At 38.8% G+C, this 18,707-nt stretch overlaps 1 protein-coding gene across 1 annotated transcript; it reads left to right on the top strand.

The window, feature by feature from the left end:
• The first annotated feature begins 1,068 nt into the window (after positions 1-1,068).
• On the top strand, positions 1,069-17,887 carry LOC126298242 (putative protein TPRXL). Its single transcript, XM_049989547.1, has 4 exons — positions 1,069-1,266; positions 2,182-2,362; positions 14,394-15,082; positions 17,732-17,887. Exons 1-4 carry the CDS (start codon positions 1,069-1,071, stop codon positions 17,885-17,887), a joined length of 1,224 nt encoding a protein of 407 aa, XP_049845504.1.
• The last annotated feature ends 820 nt before the right edge of the window (positions 17,888-18,707 follow it).

Below are 18,707 nucleotides of genomic sequence, written 5' to 3'. Positions count from 1 at the left end.
TTCATCATAACTGGATGATGCACACTACAGTAAATGAGATTCCCAGGTTAAAGTAAAGAACACTGTATTCATGGTGTAAGTTCATAGGTAAGTTTAGTTCTAATAATGAAGGATTGTTCATTATCACTTGATAATAACAAAAACAAAGTGGTGAGAGCAATGCAGAAAAATATGTCCCATATGCTCATTGCCAGTTTGATAAGAGCTTTTACTCATCATTACTGTGAAGATCTGCAGTGGGTATTTCATGCTGTAGAGCATGGTGATTCCCAGGCTGAAGTAATGAACTTTTTATTCTGGCACCAGTTCACAGGTAAGTTTACATCTAATAACTGAAAGATCATTTGTGATAACTTGAAAATAATGGAAACAAAATTCAATGGTGTAATACAAGTTCCAAGGGAAACCTTAGCACGAGTGCTTGTAGTAGTGATATCCACAGGGATTGCACTGTGTGGAGTACTGTGAAGCAGTGCAAAGACAGTACACTGTAGAGTTGAGGGTCTCAGCTGATTTGGTGAGTTCCAATTGATGAACTATGACTAACTGGCTCCTGGCCCAGAACTGAGTGAGCAGTTGTTTGCTGTTGATAGAGGCTTTGCTTGGCATTACGTATTCAGTAGGTGGAAATATGTCTGTGACCATGTGGTGTGCTGAAGGTGTTAGCTTCCTCAATAGCAGTGCTGCCAGTTTCCTGATGCCTGCACTGCTCAGAAGCACGTCTGGTACCCTGTGGTGGCGCCTATAATAAACAGTGTATCAACAGATTGTTTGTGTACAGTACTGTGTCTGTAACATGTAATGTATTATTAGCCATAGTCTCTGGAGGAAAGATGCCTGTGGGCTGTGGGTAAGCAACCCGCAGAATGAAGACATTGCGTTGGAAGCATAATGTGGTCAGCCTGCTGTTGATATGCTGCACCCCTTTCCCCTTAAGGAGGAGTTAGTGAAACCATGCTGATGAAGAATGCAGATCCTGCATCCCTTCTCCCATGAGGGGAGACAGCAAAGCCAGTGAGGGAGAGCAGTGTCAACATACATCGACAAGAGCAGTGCTTCTTCTGGGTGATGGAGGTGGTCCAGAAGGGTGAAGAGCTCATAACAGCTGCAATCCAGTCCCAGGAGCCCAGTACCAAAGGTTCTGAAGTAGTAGTTACTAAGGATGTGGGTGAACCAGGCAGCACTACAAAAAGAAAATGCAAGAGATTAGTGATGGCATGGACTGCAAAATGTCATGAGCTGATCAATGATCCAGAGACAGGCCTGGTGATTGGGTGTTCTATGCTGTGACGTGTGAAGAAGCCAATGGCCAAAGGGTTGCAGTGGCTCAGGGTGCTAGGAGCACTGGGAGACTGGACTCAGCCAATGGGGACACCATATGAGTGAAACTGCCGACAAGAGACATGGCACTGTCAGGCACTGATAGCATTGGGAGGCTGGGCTCAACCAATATGGGTGCCAGGAGTATGTTGATGCTGATGACAGAAGTAGTCAGCAGGCACTGACGAAAGTTGTGGGCAGTGGACACCAGCCGAGAGAGAGTAGAGGAAGTATGAGGGGTCCAGAAGGCACAGCAGAAGTGCAGTGATGCCCACAAAGAGCATAATGGTGTATATTAGAGGTGGATTAGTGCATGTTAGGAGTGAATTATTCTGGATCGGGATACAGCCTGAGAGTGGAGAGATGCTATGAAAACGGATGACACAGAAATGGCAAAATGAGAGGAGAAACCAGAGTGGTGGAAAGGTCATAACTGAATATGGAGTGCTCAGTGGCACAGGAAGAAGCTGGCTGGAGGGAGGCAAGGGCTGACAGGGAGATCATCACCACAAAGGGCACAGGTGCAGAGGAAAAATGTTGCCAAAGGGAGGTTCAAGTGGAAACAAAACCATCCCCCCGGCATGCATTGGAGCACAGGAACAACTGAAGGAGACCAGAAAGTGGCAGGAAGAACATCATAACAGGGTGCATAAAAGTACAAAAAGAATTTGGCTGGAATGAGGCCAGGAATGGAAGAAAAGTCACTGCCACAGTATGCTTAAGTGCACAGAAATAATCTACCTCATTGAGAATGATGTGCATTGCTGAAAAGCTGAGGCACATAGTGCTGTGTTGTTCTTGAGAGAAGGAGGTCAACCATGTCCGTGCCAACCAGAAGCAGTGGTACATGTTTATGGGCAGCATTGTGCTTCACCATTTGAGGACAGCATTGGATTCAGCTATAAAGGAAACAGGAGTGACATTGGGGCAACAGACTGCATGCCCAGCAGCAGTGAAGATGTAGTATCACCCTGGAAATGGAGACCAGCCATTGATGGAGCAAGGAAAAAGTGCGGCAAACAAGCTGCATTGGGCATGGGCGGTAAAGGGCATCAGCCAGGCGGCAGTCAAGCTAGAGTGCTATGTGCAGAGACCCAGCCATGGCATCATCATTGTGGATTCAGCATTGGGCATAGGGGGAGAGAATGTAAGAAGTGACAACTGTGCCAGAAGACACAGTGCACCACCCGTGTGAAGGAGGCTGTCCATGGCTGCACCTTTGTTGCAGAAGTGTGAAGTGGCATGATGGTGGCTGACATAGCCAAATGGAGCATGTGTGGTGGTCAGGCAGGATAACAATGAAGACCCCAAGGGCTACAGTAAATAGACAAACCTTAGAAGATGGGCTGACATGGCTGCAACAGACAGAACCATTGGGCATGGCTGGCAGTGGGGGCGAATAGGCAGTGGGTAAGACGTACTGAACAACACATGGTATTCAAGTATACAAAAATGCCAAATGGACACAAGGCATGAAAAATCATTGCACACACAAACAGTAAAGCAATGTCTCCCATAATGAGATGAGAGCATAGCTGAAAATATGTCCATAATGCTCATCACAAGTCTTATACCAAGAGTCTGTCTTTGTCATTACAGTTAAGACCTGTAGTGGGTGTTCCACACAGCAGTGGATGAATCATCCTAGGTTGAAGAAAAGAACACTTCATTCATGACACAGATTCACAGGCCAGTTTAGTTCTAATAACTGAAAGATTGTTCATGATAACTTGAAAATAATGGAAACAAAGTTTACTGGTGTAATGTCAATTCCAAGGGAAGCTTCATTCTGAGTGGCTGTAGGACTGGCGTCTATGGGGGCTGCATGATATGGAGTACCACAAAGCAGTGCCGAGATGGTGCTGTGTAAAGCAGAGTGTCTGGGCTGGTCTTTGTAAATTCCAGTCAATAAGCTATAAGTGTAGCCAGCTCCTGCTCTGGAACTGAGTAAGCACTTTAATGCTGTTGCTGGAGGCTGTGCTTGGCCTTAAGTATCTATACCACATTCATCATAAGAATAAACCTCATGTAAACATTACACTATGTATTCTTCCACGTTTGCTGGAACCTCATTGGATTTCATTTCATGCAGAGTGGAAGCTAACTTGTCTTGAGTACAGTCAAGTATGATAACAAGGTTACATTTTATGCTGTGCGTTATGTGTACATCAACTCAGCAATGATATAGGGCAACAGCTTTACCAGAACATTTAACTTGGGTAGCACTGGCCTGGAAAGTGATCCAACTAATCTGCAATTATGTTAACAGTTCCAGTAAAGACTTAAAAAGAGTTGAGCAGAGAACAATATAGCTTTGAATGTCATTTAATTTTTAAACAGAAGGAAATTATATGTGGCAAAACTCAGGCAATATGCTTCTTAGATGACCTGACAGAAAACATGACATGCCCTCAGTCTTAGCTAACATAGTATTGTAATTAAAATCAATAGTGATTAAAATTTCTGGCATTAACAAGGGTAATTTTTCTGCATTGCAGATTTCCCATATAGTTAAATATTGAAGCCACGGAAGGTATTGTAGTCAACGGTCTGGTAATCTCTGAACTCCTCCCATATCAGACTCTGAGGAATACATTTCAATACTGCTACACTGATAATGAAGCAATCAGCAGCTGAATCTCAAGCCACCAGAAAATCCACATGACCACCTCCTCTTTCACGATGTTCTGTTCTACATTTCGTTAACGTTTGGCAGTGACATGCTGCAAAGCTTTAAGCATTAGTTCCAGTGCACTTGGCAGCTTAAATATCTTTTTAGTTCTCATGACAAATCTCTTAACTTTTTTCTAGATCAGTTCTATTTGGTTCAGATAGCAGTGGTATGATAACTGTAAAAATGCACCACCCGTACAGTGTGCTCGACACTGAAAATTATTGTTTTCCATGTTTCTACAATTCTTATAACTATGGCTCTTATGAGACCACAGCTGTCCTACAAATTAATAGGCATATTCAAATAAAGAGTATTTGATATTTGATTTTTCATTTTTCTCAAAAAAAAGTGTAATTTATTTATTTATTTATTTTCTCCAACTTCAGCAACTTTTACCAATCTGTTATAAAATATCGATACTTAATCATTTATATTTGCAATGAGAACCAGAATTTTGCATTCAGTGTGATATTAGAAACTAGAAGAGTACTTTTTTTAAAAAAAATTATGGTTAAATATGAGTTAATTAACATATCTTTGATGAATTTCATATTTAAATGATCTAGGTATCCAAACTGAAAAACAAAAATAATAAATAAATATTATGGGCCACAGCGAGACTAACTGCTGCTTCAAATGAACTCATGTCTGGTCTACTTTTGAATCACTCCATTCTCCTAGATACTTGACAGTTATGACTTATTCCAATAGCATTACTGATCATGCAGCTACATTGTGTGCCTGACTATTTTCACACTTACATTACATTCGTTCATCATGAAGGTCAGTTTCCAGTCTTTGTTTCAAATTCTGATCACTTTCAAATCTTCCTGCATTTTTTTACAAATTTTAAAATTAAATGACCTTCCTGAACACGTCTGAATTATCTATTAACAGCCTCAATGAGCTGAAAATATTGTCTGTCAGGTAATTAATATACGGTGTGTCTATACCAAAATGCCATTTTCTGATGTGATTTAAAAATAGTAAAAATTTTTTGTTTCAGTTCTAACTTGTCCATTGATCGCAGAAGGAGCAGAAGGACCTAAAGTTGCCTCTTAATTTCTGTCAAAATCTGACATCTTCATTGATTCATTGTCATCCACCCGAGTGAAAATGGTGTATGCTCAGGAGAAGACACAAACTTATTTGGTACACAGACTTTTAATCAATTTTTGTGGTGCAAATGCAGTTTCATTCTGTTTACAGGAAAGTAGCACCAGAGGCTAAGAGCATAAAAGAAGTAGTAGTAGACCGCACTGAAATAGCATGTACAACTTTGATTATTTACATTGATGTATGAGAAAGATACATTTAGATATAACACATACAATTCTAGCACTTTTGTACATATTATTTATTTAGATCATAGCAACTGTCAGATAAAAATTACTATTGGCACAGAGTATATAAATATAATTGTTTAGTATGAAGCTATTCCAGGTATTCTTTTATACAATAATAGCAGTTGGTCATTAAAAATATGAATACTGCTTCTTTAAATGAAGAATTTTTTTTTATTTCTTTTATCTTTACCGGTAGTTTGTTATACAATCTGCTTCCTTGTATGTTTGTTTCTGCACCAAAGCCTTGTTAACTCTTTTTATATGAATGTCATTGCACTTTCTTGTGTTTTAAGTATGTAGATCCGAGTTGGATTGGAAATTGTTAATATTTCTTTTTACATTAATTACACTTTTCTGTATATAGAGGCATAGTAGGGGTAGAATATTCAGCTGTTTAAATAATTGCTTTGAAGGAGTTAGCCTTGAACTGTTGGTAATTATTCTAACAGCTCGTTTTTGTAGAGTGAAGATGGTTTTGAGATTTTTCTTACTATGACCCCAGAAGGTGAGGCCATAGGTAATAGCAGACTGTTGTATATAAGCAAAGTAAACAGCTTTGCTACATTCCCTACTACATACAAAGCTAATAACACGTAAAGCAAAGCAAGCAGAGCATAACTTATGCGAGAGATACAGGATATGGGATTTCCAGTCTAAATTTTTGTCTATATGTACACCTAAGAATTTTGTGGAAGCAACTCTCACAATTTCTTTATTTTGTATTCTGAGATCTAGATCAGAGTGTGACTTTGCTTTCCTGTAATGGATATAATTAGTTTTAGAGATATTTATGGTTAATTTGTTCACTTCAAACCAATTTTGCAAATATTCAATAACTCTGGTTGCAGATGTTGGCAATACCCAGTTTATGTCAGTTACTACAAATGTTTGTGTCATCCGCAAACAGGGTTATATGAGTACCATTTACTGGAATCTTGATATCATTTATGTAAAGAAGAAATAGAGACCCTAGAACACTCCCCTGTGGTACCCCAATTGGCACAGTCTGAATATCCGATCTGTAAACAATACTTTGGATTTTACTGTTGGTTGTTGCAATTTCTACTACCTGTTTCCTATTATGGAGATATGACTGAAACCACTTTTTAGCTACTCCTTGTATACCAACACATTCTAATTTGTCTAGCAGGACATCATGTTGGACAGTATCAAATGCCTTTGAGAGATCCAAATTTATTCCTATTGTACTGTTGTTCTTATCTAGCCCCGTTACAATATTTTCAATGAATTGGGTGATGGCTGACTCTGTACTCATTCCTTTGCGAAAGCCGTGTTGGTTTACAGACAATAGATTGAATTTCTCGAGGTAATTTGTAATTCTGTTTTTCATGACTGTCTCTATTACTTTTGAAAATACCAATAATAAAGCTATTGGTCTATAGTTTCCCACTTCATGTATATTGCCCTTTTTATACAATGTTTTTACTTTTACAATTTTTAATCGTTGTGGAAAGACACCTTCTGAAAATGATATGTTTATGATGTGTGAGAGTGGGTCTGATATGACACTAGCACATCTCATCATGACTGAGCAAGGCATCTTGTCAATCCCTGAGGACATTTTATTCTTCATTGTTTTTATTATTTGATTAACTTCCAGTTTGTTCGTGGGAGGTAGCAAGAATGAATTAACACTTTGTTCTTCTGGGATTGATGTTCTACTATTCTTAGAACAATTTTTACTCAGATTGATTGGACTATTTATGAAGTAGTCATTAATGTAATTTGCTAAAGTAAGATTTCTGACTAGCACACCTTGATCATCTTTTAAAACAAAGTCATCCGGATTTCTAACACTTTTGTTTGAGCCTATTTCTTTTTTTACTACATTGCATATAGCTTTTGATTTGTTTGCTGACCCAGCAATTACACTGTCATTGTGCATTGTCTTGGCTTTTTTGATCACCTTCCTGTAAAGTTTCTTGTATGTCTTAACATAATCTGTGAAGTGTTCATCTTTGTTATCTTTTTTGAGTTGACTGATATATTTTAGTGTTTGACTAGATACTCTAATAGCAGGTGATATCCACTGGCTTGTGATCCTAGGCATGGCATTGATCTTTGTGAGCTTTTTTTTGGGAAACACATCTCAAATAGGTACATGAATGTACTAGAAAAAGCATTGAAAGATTCCTCAGTTGTTTGTGCAAAGACATCTTCCCAGGTTTCATTAGCTAACAGCTGGATGAAAGTACTCACTTTTTCTGTATAGAAGTGCCTTTTGTATCCCCACTTATATTTTACTGCCTTGGGGATAGAGTAATTTATGTATTTTAATAGTGTATTGTGATCCGAAAGACCTAAGTTTACGTTTAGTGGCTCAGTGATACCATTCTCCATATTTGTGAAAATATTGTCTAAAAGAGAAGATGACAGTTCTGTTATTCTGGTGGCATCTGGAAGGAGTGGTTTCATGTGGAAGCTGCTGAGTATACTCAAAAGCTGTCTTTTTTCATCACTTTCAATTAACAGGTTAATATTAAAATCTCCACATAAAAATAATTTCACTTCATTACTATAAAAAGTGTTTAATGCTGCTTCTATTTTTTTTGAAGAATATGTTTTTGTCACCCAGTGGAGATCTATATATTGTAATGACAACAAGTTTTTCATTCTTCTCCTCAGTTTTTAACTCTATGGCACATGATTCAAAATGTTTTTCTATATTTAGATGGTCAAATTCATTTTCACTTTGAACTGCAGTCCTACTCTAGAGTAAATGCATACCCCACCATTTTTAAAAACACTTTGGCAATAATGTGATGCTAAATTAAACTTGCTTATATTTATGAGACTTAATTCACTAGCCTTGCACCAGTGTTCAGATAAACAAACACAAGAGACATCAGCAAGATTATTTAAAGCTACTTCTAGATATAGTACTTTGTTTCTGAGGCATTGAGAATATTCTGACACATTATCCTGACTGTTTTGCAAATATTTTTTCTTTTGTCATTACCTGGTGATGTGCTACTTTTTCCATAGTAGTTGTGACTTATCTGCAAATTTTCTTGCTGATTTGTCACAATCTTTTCCTTTTTATTGTCTGAAGCCATAAAAAATCCTTATTTAACGATGTAGATGTACCTTGTCTGACTTCTCCTTAGGCAGTGTTGTGTTGTTGATGCTGTTTCTGCGGTCGCACCCGCACCCGCAGGATTCTTCGTGCTGTTGCTGCCTTTGATTCTTTTATTGGCATTATTTCTGTTGATGGTGGATCTGTTGTAGTATCTGTTGGTTTTGTTGTTGTTTCCGCCGAAGGTTTAGTTGCAGTTACTGATTGCGGTTTGACCCTTTGTGGTAATTTTACTGCTGCTAATGGTGGTGATTTTGTTGTTTCTGTTGCTTCTGTTGTTGTTGCTACTTGTGATGAACGTGCTGTTATTGATTTTTGTGGTGTTACTGTTACTGTCGATGGTGCTGCAGGTGTTTGCTGGTGCCTTTTTATTTCATCCAATACTTTTTGTGATACAATTTTCTTCCCTAGGCCATTCAAGTGAAGACCATGAGAAGTGTGGAATCTCTGACCAATGCCACTAATAACAACACAAACATTTTCGAATTGACTGCATATACTGGAAAAACTCATTAGCAGCACTAATCTCTTTGTTCACACAAGACCAGCGTGGCAGATCATAGCGATGTGGAATGTTGACAAAGAGAATGTTTGTATGAGACAAAAGAGCCAGATGCTTTTTCAATTCTGAGCAGGCTTTAGAGGTTTCATTTTTATATACATCATTAGAGCCACCAAACAAAGCTACAAAGTCTTTTGAAGTCAACTTGATAATTTCATCAGTGTAAACATCCTTAATTACCTCCAAAAGGAAAGCCCCAGGCTTGACATAACTCATAGATTTCACAACTGATGCCTCATTAACAAGAGAGGCTATTCCGCGCCCGTGGCTATCAGCTAGAATGTGCACTTTTCCCATGTGATTATGTACTTTTTGCTGTGACCTAGGCATATGTTGACATGAATTGCACGTAGGCCTATTCAGGGGAGCACCAACAGCTGAAACATGTACCTGCATATTTTCAAAAATATTTTCTGAAGCACTATCATCACTTATTTCGCTTAGCACTTCGTATCTGTTCCGTAATTGAATAGGTGGGTTTAGTCTGGCCCTGTAGACATTGGTATCATATTTCCTTTCTGACGATGAATTTTCGTGTGTTTTCGGCAACGGATCAACTTTTGCACACCAAGAATGGAACTTTGCTTCGCATACACCATTACTGCCTACTCTCCCATACTTTTTACTCAAGTTATGACTTATATTTTTGCTACTATAGTTAATGGTTCCTGAGTGGAGTTCACTGTGCGATTTATTTACACCCGTTGTGTTCAGCTGCAGGGATTTGTTGCACTCTTGTTGTAAAACGCGTATCTCTTCCACTAACACTGCAATGATATTTTTTGTGCAATCCACCTTATTAAGTTTTTGCACAGGATCTTCTTTGCTACATTTTGCGCAGAACCAACTCTTAAATTTAGGATTTACATTAACACATGAATAATGAAACACAGTTTTACATATCGTGCACATTACACCTTTAACCGCACATTTCTTGCAGTGGCAGGGATCCGAACTTAATATTACACTTGTTTCCCCGAAAGACAATGTAGATGCTCCACATGCGTAATTCTCCTTATTACTTCTTGTGGTTCCACAGTTTTTTTCTGTGACTTTCTTTATTATGTAGCATGGCATGCACAAGTTTTCACAATACACACTGACTATACTGCACGATAAACACTTTCTTGTTATTTTTACACTTTTTTCCGGACTTTACACACTCGCGATCCTCACTCAGCGCCATATTTCCACATAGGCATTTTTTGGACACTGACAGAATTCTGAACTTTCTGTATGTCCATCCTTTTGACTGGAGGAATTCTGAAGTGCCATTCAGGGGGTTGGCATGTTTCTGAAGAACGAGGTGAGAATGTCTGCCAAGCATTCCAACAAGTCCACACAACTCATCAGGCCCCACAGGAACGTCAGATGCCATGTGCAACTATTCATAAGGCCCTCAAAAAGTAGTATCTCTATTTGTAGAAGGCTTAGATTCTGCAGACCACAAAGCCTGATGACAAGCAATGGAAATATGTATTTGCATGTGAAACGGTTAACTTGATCAACCGGAATCCCGTTTATGGTCACGTGCAATGTCTTCTGATGAGCTCACATTCCATCTGTCTGGGCCAGCAAATAAGCATAACATTCACATCTGGAGGTCACAGATTCCAAACAGTATCAGTGGTGTGACCTCATGTGACAAGATTATTGGATCATTCATCCTTGCTGAGGAAATTGTCACAAGAACAACATACTTAAATATGTTGGCAATGTTTATTTTTCCCCAGGTTGAAAACCTGCAACTAAACCTTTGTTTCAACAAGATGGTTCTCCACCTCATTGGTCATTGTATGTATGGAAAACTCTGAATCAGAGTTTTCATGCTGTATTGGATGTATGGACCTGTGTATTGGTCATCATGTTCTCCTGACATTACACCATTGGATTTTTTCATCAGGGGGCTATGTGAAGGACAAAGTGTTTGTAACTGCAATGCAGGACATACAAGACCTCCATACCCAGATTAAGGAAGTACCAACCCCCCTCCCAGACATGCCGTAGTGGACCTGGATGGAAACCGAGTACAGCTAGACGTTCTTCATGTCACCACATGCACTCATATGCGGAAGTTTTTTGATTTGATGTTTTAATTTTTTTGAGCTTAATTTGACATACAACTAATTTTTGAGAAGGAAATAAATTTATTTTATTTAATTTTGTGTTGGGTGCCAATTGAAAATAGGGCATTTCAGTGTAGACACATTGTGTATTGAGTACAGTTGAGTGCTCTGAGCACTATGGGACTTAACATCTGTGGTCATCAGTCCCCTAGAACTTAGAACTACTTAAACCTAACTAACCTAAGGACATCTCACACATCCATACCCGAGGCAGGATTCGAACCTGCGACCGCAGCAGTCGTGCGGTTCCGGACTGAGCGCCTAGAACCGCGAGACCATTAATTGAGGTACACTGGATGCTGCTCTCTCTTTTGAAAATGCAGCCTCATTAACAATAACTTACTGGGTTCTGTTAAGAAGGGCATATTTAGCTCAGTTGCATATCTGTTTTGGTACTGTATATGCATGTATTTAATTTACTACATTACAGTAGAGAACTATATTGAAGGCATTCTGGGACTCAAGGTATATGACACCAACCTGTGTTCTCTTATGTCAATCCTCCTTTATCTCATAAATGAACAGAAAAAGCTGAGTTTTTCATGGTCAGGATTTGCAGAAATGATATTGGTTCCTACAGTGGAGTTCTTCAGTATCAAAATAAATGTGTGTTAACATAACATTTGTTCCACAATTTGCAGCAAATTGGTTTCAATGAAACAGCTCTGTAGTTCTGAGGATCTATACTAAGAACCTTCTTAAGGAATGAAACAGCATGTGTCTTACTCCATTCATCAATTTTTTTTAGTGAGCTTCTATAAACTGTTGTTAAAAGAGGGATCAGTTCTTCTGAAAATTCAATGTAAAATTTAATTTGTATGCCCTCAAATCCAGTGGTCGGTCCCCTACCAGACTTAGTAAGTCATTTTTCAGTTCTGTACCCACTTATTTCTACACTTATCAGCTAGAATGTTATGACCATTTACTTAATAGCCGATATGTCCACATTTGGCATGGATATCAAGGGCAACACATCATGGTATGGAACCAATGAGGCCTTGGTAGGTCACTGGAGGAGGTTGGTACCAAGTCTGTGCACAAGTCACCTAATTCCTGTAAATTATGGGGAGGGGGATCATGAACTCTGAATTTTCAATCATATCCCAGATGTGTTCAACCAGGGAGTCAGCACGTCAATTTGAACATGCCACAGTGTTCCTCAGTCCACTCCATCACACTCCTGGTCTTGTGACATGGTGCACTATCTTGTTGAATAATGCCACTGCCATCAAGAAACATGATCATCATGAAGGGGTGTATGTGGTCTGCAACCAGTGTACGATACTCCTTGGCCATCATGGTGTCTTGCACGAGCTCCACTGGACCGATGGATGTCAATGTGAATATTCCCTTGCGCAAATGGAGCTGCCATCAACTTGTCTCCATCCCACAGAATAGGTTTCAAGGAGCTGTTCCTCTGGAAGATGACGGATTCACACACTCCCATTGGCATGACGAAGATATCAGGATTCATCAGACCATACATTGTTCTGCCACTGTGCCAACATCCAGTGCCAATGGTCACATGCCCATTTCAGTTGTAGCTGTGAATGTCATGGTGTTAACATTGGAACTTGCATGCCTCTTTGGCTGTGGAGGCCCACCATTAGGAGTATTTGGTGCACTGTGTGTTCAGACACACTCATAGTTTGTCCAGCATTAAAGTTTGATGTTATTTCTGCCACAGTTCACCATCTATCCCATTTTACCAGTCTGCCCAGCCTACAATGTCCAACATCTGTAATGAGGGGTGGCCGCCGAACCTCATGTTGTCTGGTTTCATCTCAGTTTCACCATGCATTGAAGACACTAGCCACAGCACTCCTCAAACACCTGACAAATCATGCAATTTCCAAAATCCTCATGCAATTCCCAAAATCCTCATGCCAAGCCTCTGGGTCATCACAATCTGGCATCAGCCAAATTCAGAGAGATTGTCTGTCTTCCCGACTCTACATATGGGCAGCATGCTCACTGATACTACATGCACAATACACGTGTCTGACTAGCAGTCATTTCTTGCTAGGTGATACTGCTATTGCCTAGACAGGTTTATATCAGTAATAGACCGATAGTCATAATGTTCTGGCTGATCAGTGTATATTTGCCATTTTTACATCTGTGCTATCATCAAAAGTAGGAACTACATTGTGATCTTTTTTAGTAAAGCAATTGAAGACAGGGTTTGGTATTCAGCTTTGATTTACCATCTTCTGCTTTGGTACAATCGTTATCAACGAGCATCTGAGTAGGCAGCTTTGATTTACTGCCTTAGGTGTGTATCTATGTAATTCAGGTTTTGTTAATGATTTGGTTTCATTTGAATCTGATGTGCAACACTGTTTTTTTTCCTTTTTATTTAAGTAACTTTCCAGTATTGTTATTGAATCATTGCAGATACTTTCTATTCCTCACTACCTTACAGGTAAAAATATATCCACTACATGTCCTACTATATTTCTATACTTGTGCATTAGGACATTTTAATATTTGGTATTGGTTGCTCAGGCTAGTTTCAAATCATTTTCTTGTCGTCCTTGATAAAATCAAGTTCTTCCTACCTCTCATGAGTTTTTGATTAGTGCTAGTGATCAATGATAATGTAAAAATCTTTTAGTACCTGAGTCCTATATCTGTATTCATTGAATTGCAAATTATGGGCTTGTATATTGCAAACTTTTCCACCATGAGTGGGATATGTAACCAACTGCCAAAGATATTTTTTGGAAAAGTGCATTTAGAATATTGCTGCTGTACTCTTGATCCTTGCCTTCCATTTTACATGTGTAACACTATAACTGCCAGTTTGAGATCTATCACTTTGGCATGATCAGGCAATTTATAGATGAAATGTGTTAAAATTTCTCGGAAGCATTCAACCACAATTATATTTGGCTAGAGTTGTAATCTACTAAAAATATTGGTAATTTTGGTACAGTACACAAATGACACAGTAAATGGTAGGATTAAAGGTAGCATTGGTAGAGAAAGAAACATAAATGAATGTGTAAGAGAGTAACAGGGAGCCAAAGACATCTCTGTTTTTGTGTTTGTTGTCAACTTAATTAGAGCCACACTTCAGTGTTAGTCCATTGTGTATTTTATATCCTTACAAGATATTAATTGCATTTTAGAAGCAAAAATTAATTGAGCAAATAAAAACTGCACTTTTAAGTAACTAAAGCAATTTTTTTCAATGCAAGTACACTCAAACTGCAAAAACATTAAAAAATCTGTATAATTATTGTTTTTATTTTATACTCATTAGAACATTCATCATCATCATCATCATCATCACCATCATCACCATCACCATCACCATCACCACCATCATCACCACCATCATCATCACCACCATCATCATCACCACCATCATCATCACCACCATCATCATCACCACCATCATCATCACCACCATCATCACCACCACCATCATCACCACCATCACCACCATCATCATCACCATCATCATCACCATCATCATCACCATCATCATCACCATCATCATCACCATCATCATCACCATCATCATCACCATCATCATCACCATCATCATCACCATCATCATCACCATCATCATCACCATCACCATCACCATCACCATCACCATCACCATCACCATCACCATCACCATCACCATCACCATCACCATCACCATCACCATCACCATCACCATCACCATCACCATCACCATCACCATCACCATCACCATCACCATCACCATCACCATCACCATCACCATCACCATCACCATCACCATCACCATCACCATCACCATCACCATCACCATCACCATCACCATCACCATCACCATCACCATCACCATCACCATCACCATCACCATCACCATCACCATCACCATCACCATCACCATCACCATCATCATCATCATCATCATCATCATCATCATCATCATCATCATCATCATCATCATCATCATCATCATCATCATCCAGAGTTTCCTGTTATTATTGATAAATTTGAAAGCTTCTTACCTATAACGAAAACATATTTTATATAAGCTTGACGGCATACTGAAGTGAGGTCTGATATATTTTTGTTTCGAGGCTTTTTATTTTTTGTTTAATTTTAATTTTATTTATTTACTTATTTTATTTTACTTTATATTTTGAGGAAATTACATTTTCTACTGCTAAGTGATAAATTTGTATTGCTTCTGTTTTTTTAATTTTTCTAGAACATTCCTCTGTTTCACATTACAAGGCAAACATTTTTGAATGAAACCTGAATTAAACATTGGCAGTTTCAATTTTGCTATAAACACACTATTCTCAAGTAACAGACAGGAGGATAGCAATGTATAACAAAAATGTTCTGTAGGTTATGCAGTGCTTTGTATTCCTTCCTCAGTTTTTAGACCATTCACCACTTCCCATTCCTAGGGGAATCTAGTAAGACACTGATCGCGTATGTAAACAAAGCAGTCGATATGCGGCAGACAGATATGCAACACACCTAATGTACAGGTAATGTGTGTATTATCTTAACTGACAAAAGCTACTAGAAAAACTACTGAAGTCTACTCTTCCTTATGATAGTTGACAGTAGCCTGTGATAGTTTTGCAATGCTATATGTGACAGAGGTGGGTGACAAAAACATCTGACTGCTGTTTTTGCCCTGATTATGTTTCATTCTTACCTGTACTTATTTAATGAGACATTATTAAGTCCTTCACAGCAACAAATTAACTGATGCTTGAAGCTGGATAGTAACACATACTCCTCAGTGAGAATTCATTTTTGAAACAGTGTCTTTGTGTCTCCAGTGTTCATAAAGCTATCAGCTCAATGAACACAGTTCATTTAATGTTTTCCATTACCATCTTTTTCAATTAAAAATGACTGTTTTAGGTCTGATTTTATCAAATTATTGAATTAATGTTTCTGATTTTTAATATAGTTACCAGGATAGATGCTCCCTAAGCAACATCGAGTCTGCAATAGTGCCTTTGCACATAATTACTACAGATCTTGTACCACTGCCTGCTCTTTTTTATTTTATTTTATTTATTTATTTATTTATCTGCATTTTCTACCTTATCACTGAATGATATTTAAAAATCAGAGTTAGGAACAGTATTGCAGAAGCAGTGGCTGGCAGAACTATTACACTTGCAATCATGATGTTCTGGCTGCATGTTTTGATGTCAGCATCAGTTACTGATGGAAATTTAAGCCAGCTACAACTCCCACTGCTACATGTGTGACGTTGACAGCATGGGACAGCTGTTCTGGTGAAAATAAAATAATTTAATTCACCAAACTGTTGATCCATATACACTCATTAGCAACTGAATTACAGACTCCTACCTAACAACCGCAATGGCAATGATGACATGTCATGATATGGATTACATGAAATGATAAAAGTATTGGAGAGTTGTCCTGATCTCAGATTATTCATCCACTGCCCAAAATTAATGAAGACTGGTGATGGAAGAGTCCAAGGTATACACATCTCACTTGATAGCATCCTGGATGTCTCTGATGGGACTGAATTCAGGTGACATATGAAGCAATTTTGAAATGATGTAATAAAAAATTATTAAGCTTAGTGTACAGTTTCCTGTAGGCTGCTGTAAGTGAATTGACAGATGTGTATTATTGGCAGTAGATTCTTGTATCATGTGAAAGTGATGGATGATGGTAAATTTGTCAGTACTCCCATTTCACACCATATAACTTCGTACGAGAATACCTCCACCATATCACTGTATGGCATTCTGCTGGCAAGCAGGACACTTTACCTCATGCACTTTACAATGTTCCCATACTCTGCCATCAGTGTGCGCCATGACTCGTCCCTCCAAGTGACCTTTCTTGGTACTTTGAGTGTTTGGTGGTGGTATTCCTAAACATAAGCCAATCTCTCTCTCTCTCTCTCTCTCTCTCTCTCTCTCTCTGACGTGACAAACAGATGTGCATGTGTGGGTCAGTGGCTTCTATAACCCATAGCATGTCAGCAGTTCTAGGCTGTGCAAGTACTAACTGTTTCTGTTGAGCCACATTTTACTGGTGAGAGACCTCCTATGCAGTGGGTTTTCTGTCCACCCTTATAGTCCACAATAGTCAACAGCACCCTTGTATCAGCACATTGATATTCACAGAAGTTGACTCTGGTGAAAGTGGTGGTTTTTCCTGAGCTGAGGTATTCATGGTACACAATTGTCACAAGGGAAGAGAAAAGCTCAGTGCTTGCACAGACCTTTGAGAGACAATGTTTCTTGCATAAGGCACCTGAAGTCTCCTGAACTTTGAACACTTCTATGAGAGCACACAAACATGTAGTTCATCCTCTATATTTAAGAACACAATGAATTCAACACAAATGGTCTTTGTTGACTGTCAAATGGAACAAGTAATCAACTTTTTAAATCTCTCCTAACAGGGAAATAAGATCAAACCAAATGCAAGTATTTGGAACAACAAAAGGAAGGCTTTCACACTCAGAGTTCGTTCTCTCCTATTTCTTATCAAATGTTAAGTCCTTACTCTCCTTGAGTGGAGCACTTTGGAACAGATTAACACTTAAGTTACAGTCTGTCCAAATGAGTCTGACAGAACACTAACAGGCCTGTGAGCCAGTTCCGAGGCCCCATGGCAGCAACAGCAGTCAGTGATTCTGGATCTGGAGCAGACTTCCTCACTTGGCTGGCCAATGTAACTGCCATGATCATTGCAAATGTGGTGCTAAATACCCACATGGCAGAGGTACACTCCTTCCTGATTGGCTGCCCATGACATTGGCAGATGCAGAAAATGGTTTGTGGTATGAGCAACCTCTCTTGCTGACTTACACACCCTCTGTACTGTTATCTGGTGTACATGAAGGCCCTCTACAAGTTGCAAATGACAGAGCTGGGATGTCATATAGTCACAGGGAGTGCACTGGCAACCAACCCGATGGCAGTGTGTTGCCATGTGGTGTTGGTGCTTGGTGGACTTTTCGACACACCAACACCCATGATTTGGTCTTTAAACATGTTGATGTTACATGTCTTTCCCATCCTATGGTTCACTATCATGTCAATTGCCAGTACAAAGTTCTGCAACTTTTTTCACACAAATTTAACTATTTCATTCACCATGATAATAGAATTGCTCTATCTCAAACACAGCAACTATCACTGCTGGTAATTCAATTGCATATAAGTTTATAGTTTTCCCTTTAATGAGAGAACATGCTTCTAAACTGCATGCTGTTATTCAGAAAATAAGCCAGAGGGCAAAATAATTATGATATCCACCCAGAAAGAGGCATACTGCCAATGATGTTCCAATAATTATTGGAAGATCTATAAATATGCTTAAAGAAATACATGAAATAACAGAAGTAGAAGTAACAAAAAGTGAACTCATTGTAGATGAAAATAAGAAAGTGTACGATAATGCTCAAACATAAGATCAGAAGATGACAACATGACCTAAAGGCATTTTAAAAGTTCCAGCTGCATCACTTACCTAGATGATCTTTCAGACAGTGATGATAATTTTAGATAGGGTACAAGCAGAAAATGCAGCCTGTTTCACAAATGTTAAGGCAAGAAATGTTGTAATAACA

Source organism: Schistocerca gregaria, chromosome X (assembly GCF_023897955.1).
Source record: "Schistocerca gregaria isolate iqSchGreg1 chromosome X, iqSchGreg1.2, whole genome shotgun sequence".
NCBI classification, from domain to species: Eukaryota; Metazoa; Arthropoda; class Insecta; order Orthoptera; family Acrididae; genus Schistocerca; species Schistocerca gregaria.
Note: the sequence above shows the minus strand (reverse complement) of the source record. Positions and strands in the feature narration are given on the sequence as shown.

Coding starts and splice junctions, on each gene's coding strand:
- LOC126298242 (XM_049989547.1), top strand. CDS start 1,069: ATGGAGGTGGTCCAGAAGGGTGAAGAGCTCATAACAGCTGCAATCCAG. Junction 2,363..14,393: donor AGCTGCATTGGGCATGGGCG/GTAAAGGGCATC, acceptor TATACTCATTAG/AACATTCATCATCATCATCA. Junction 15,083..17,731: donor CATCATCATCATCATCCAGA/GTTTCCTGTTAT, acceptor CCTGTGAGCCAG/TTCCGAGGCCCCATGGCAGC.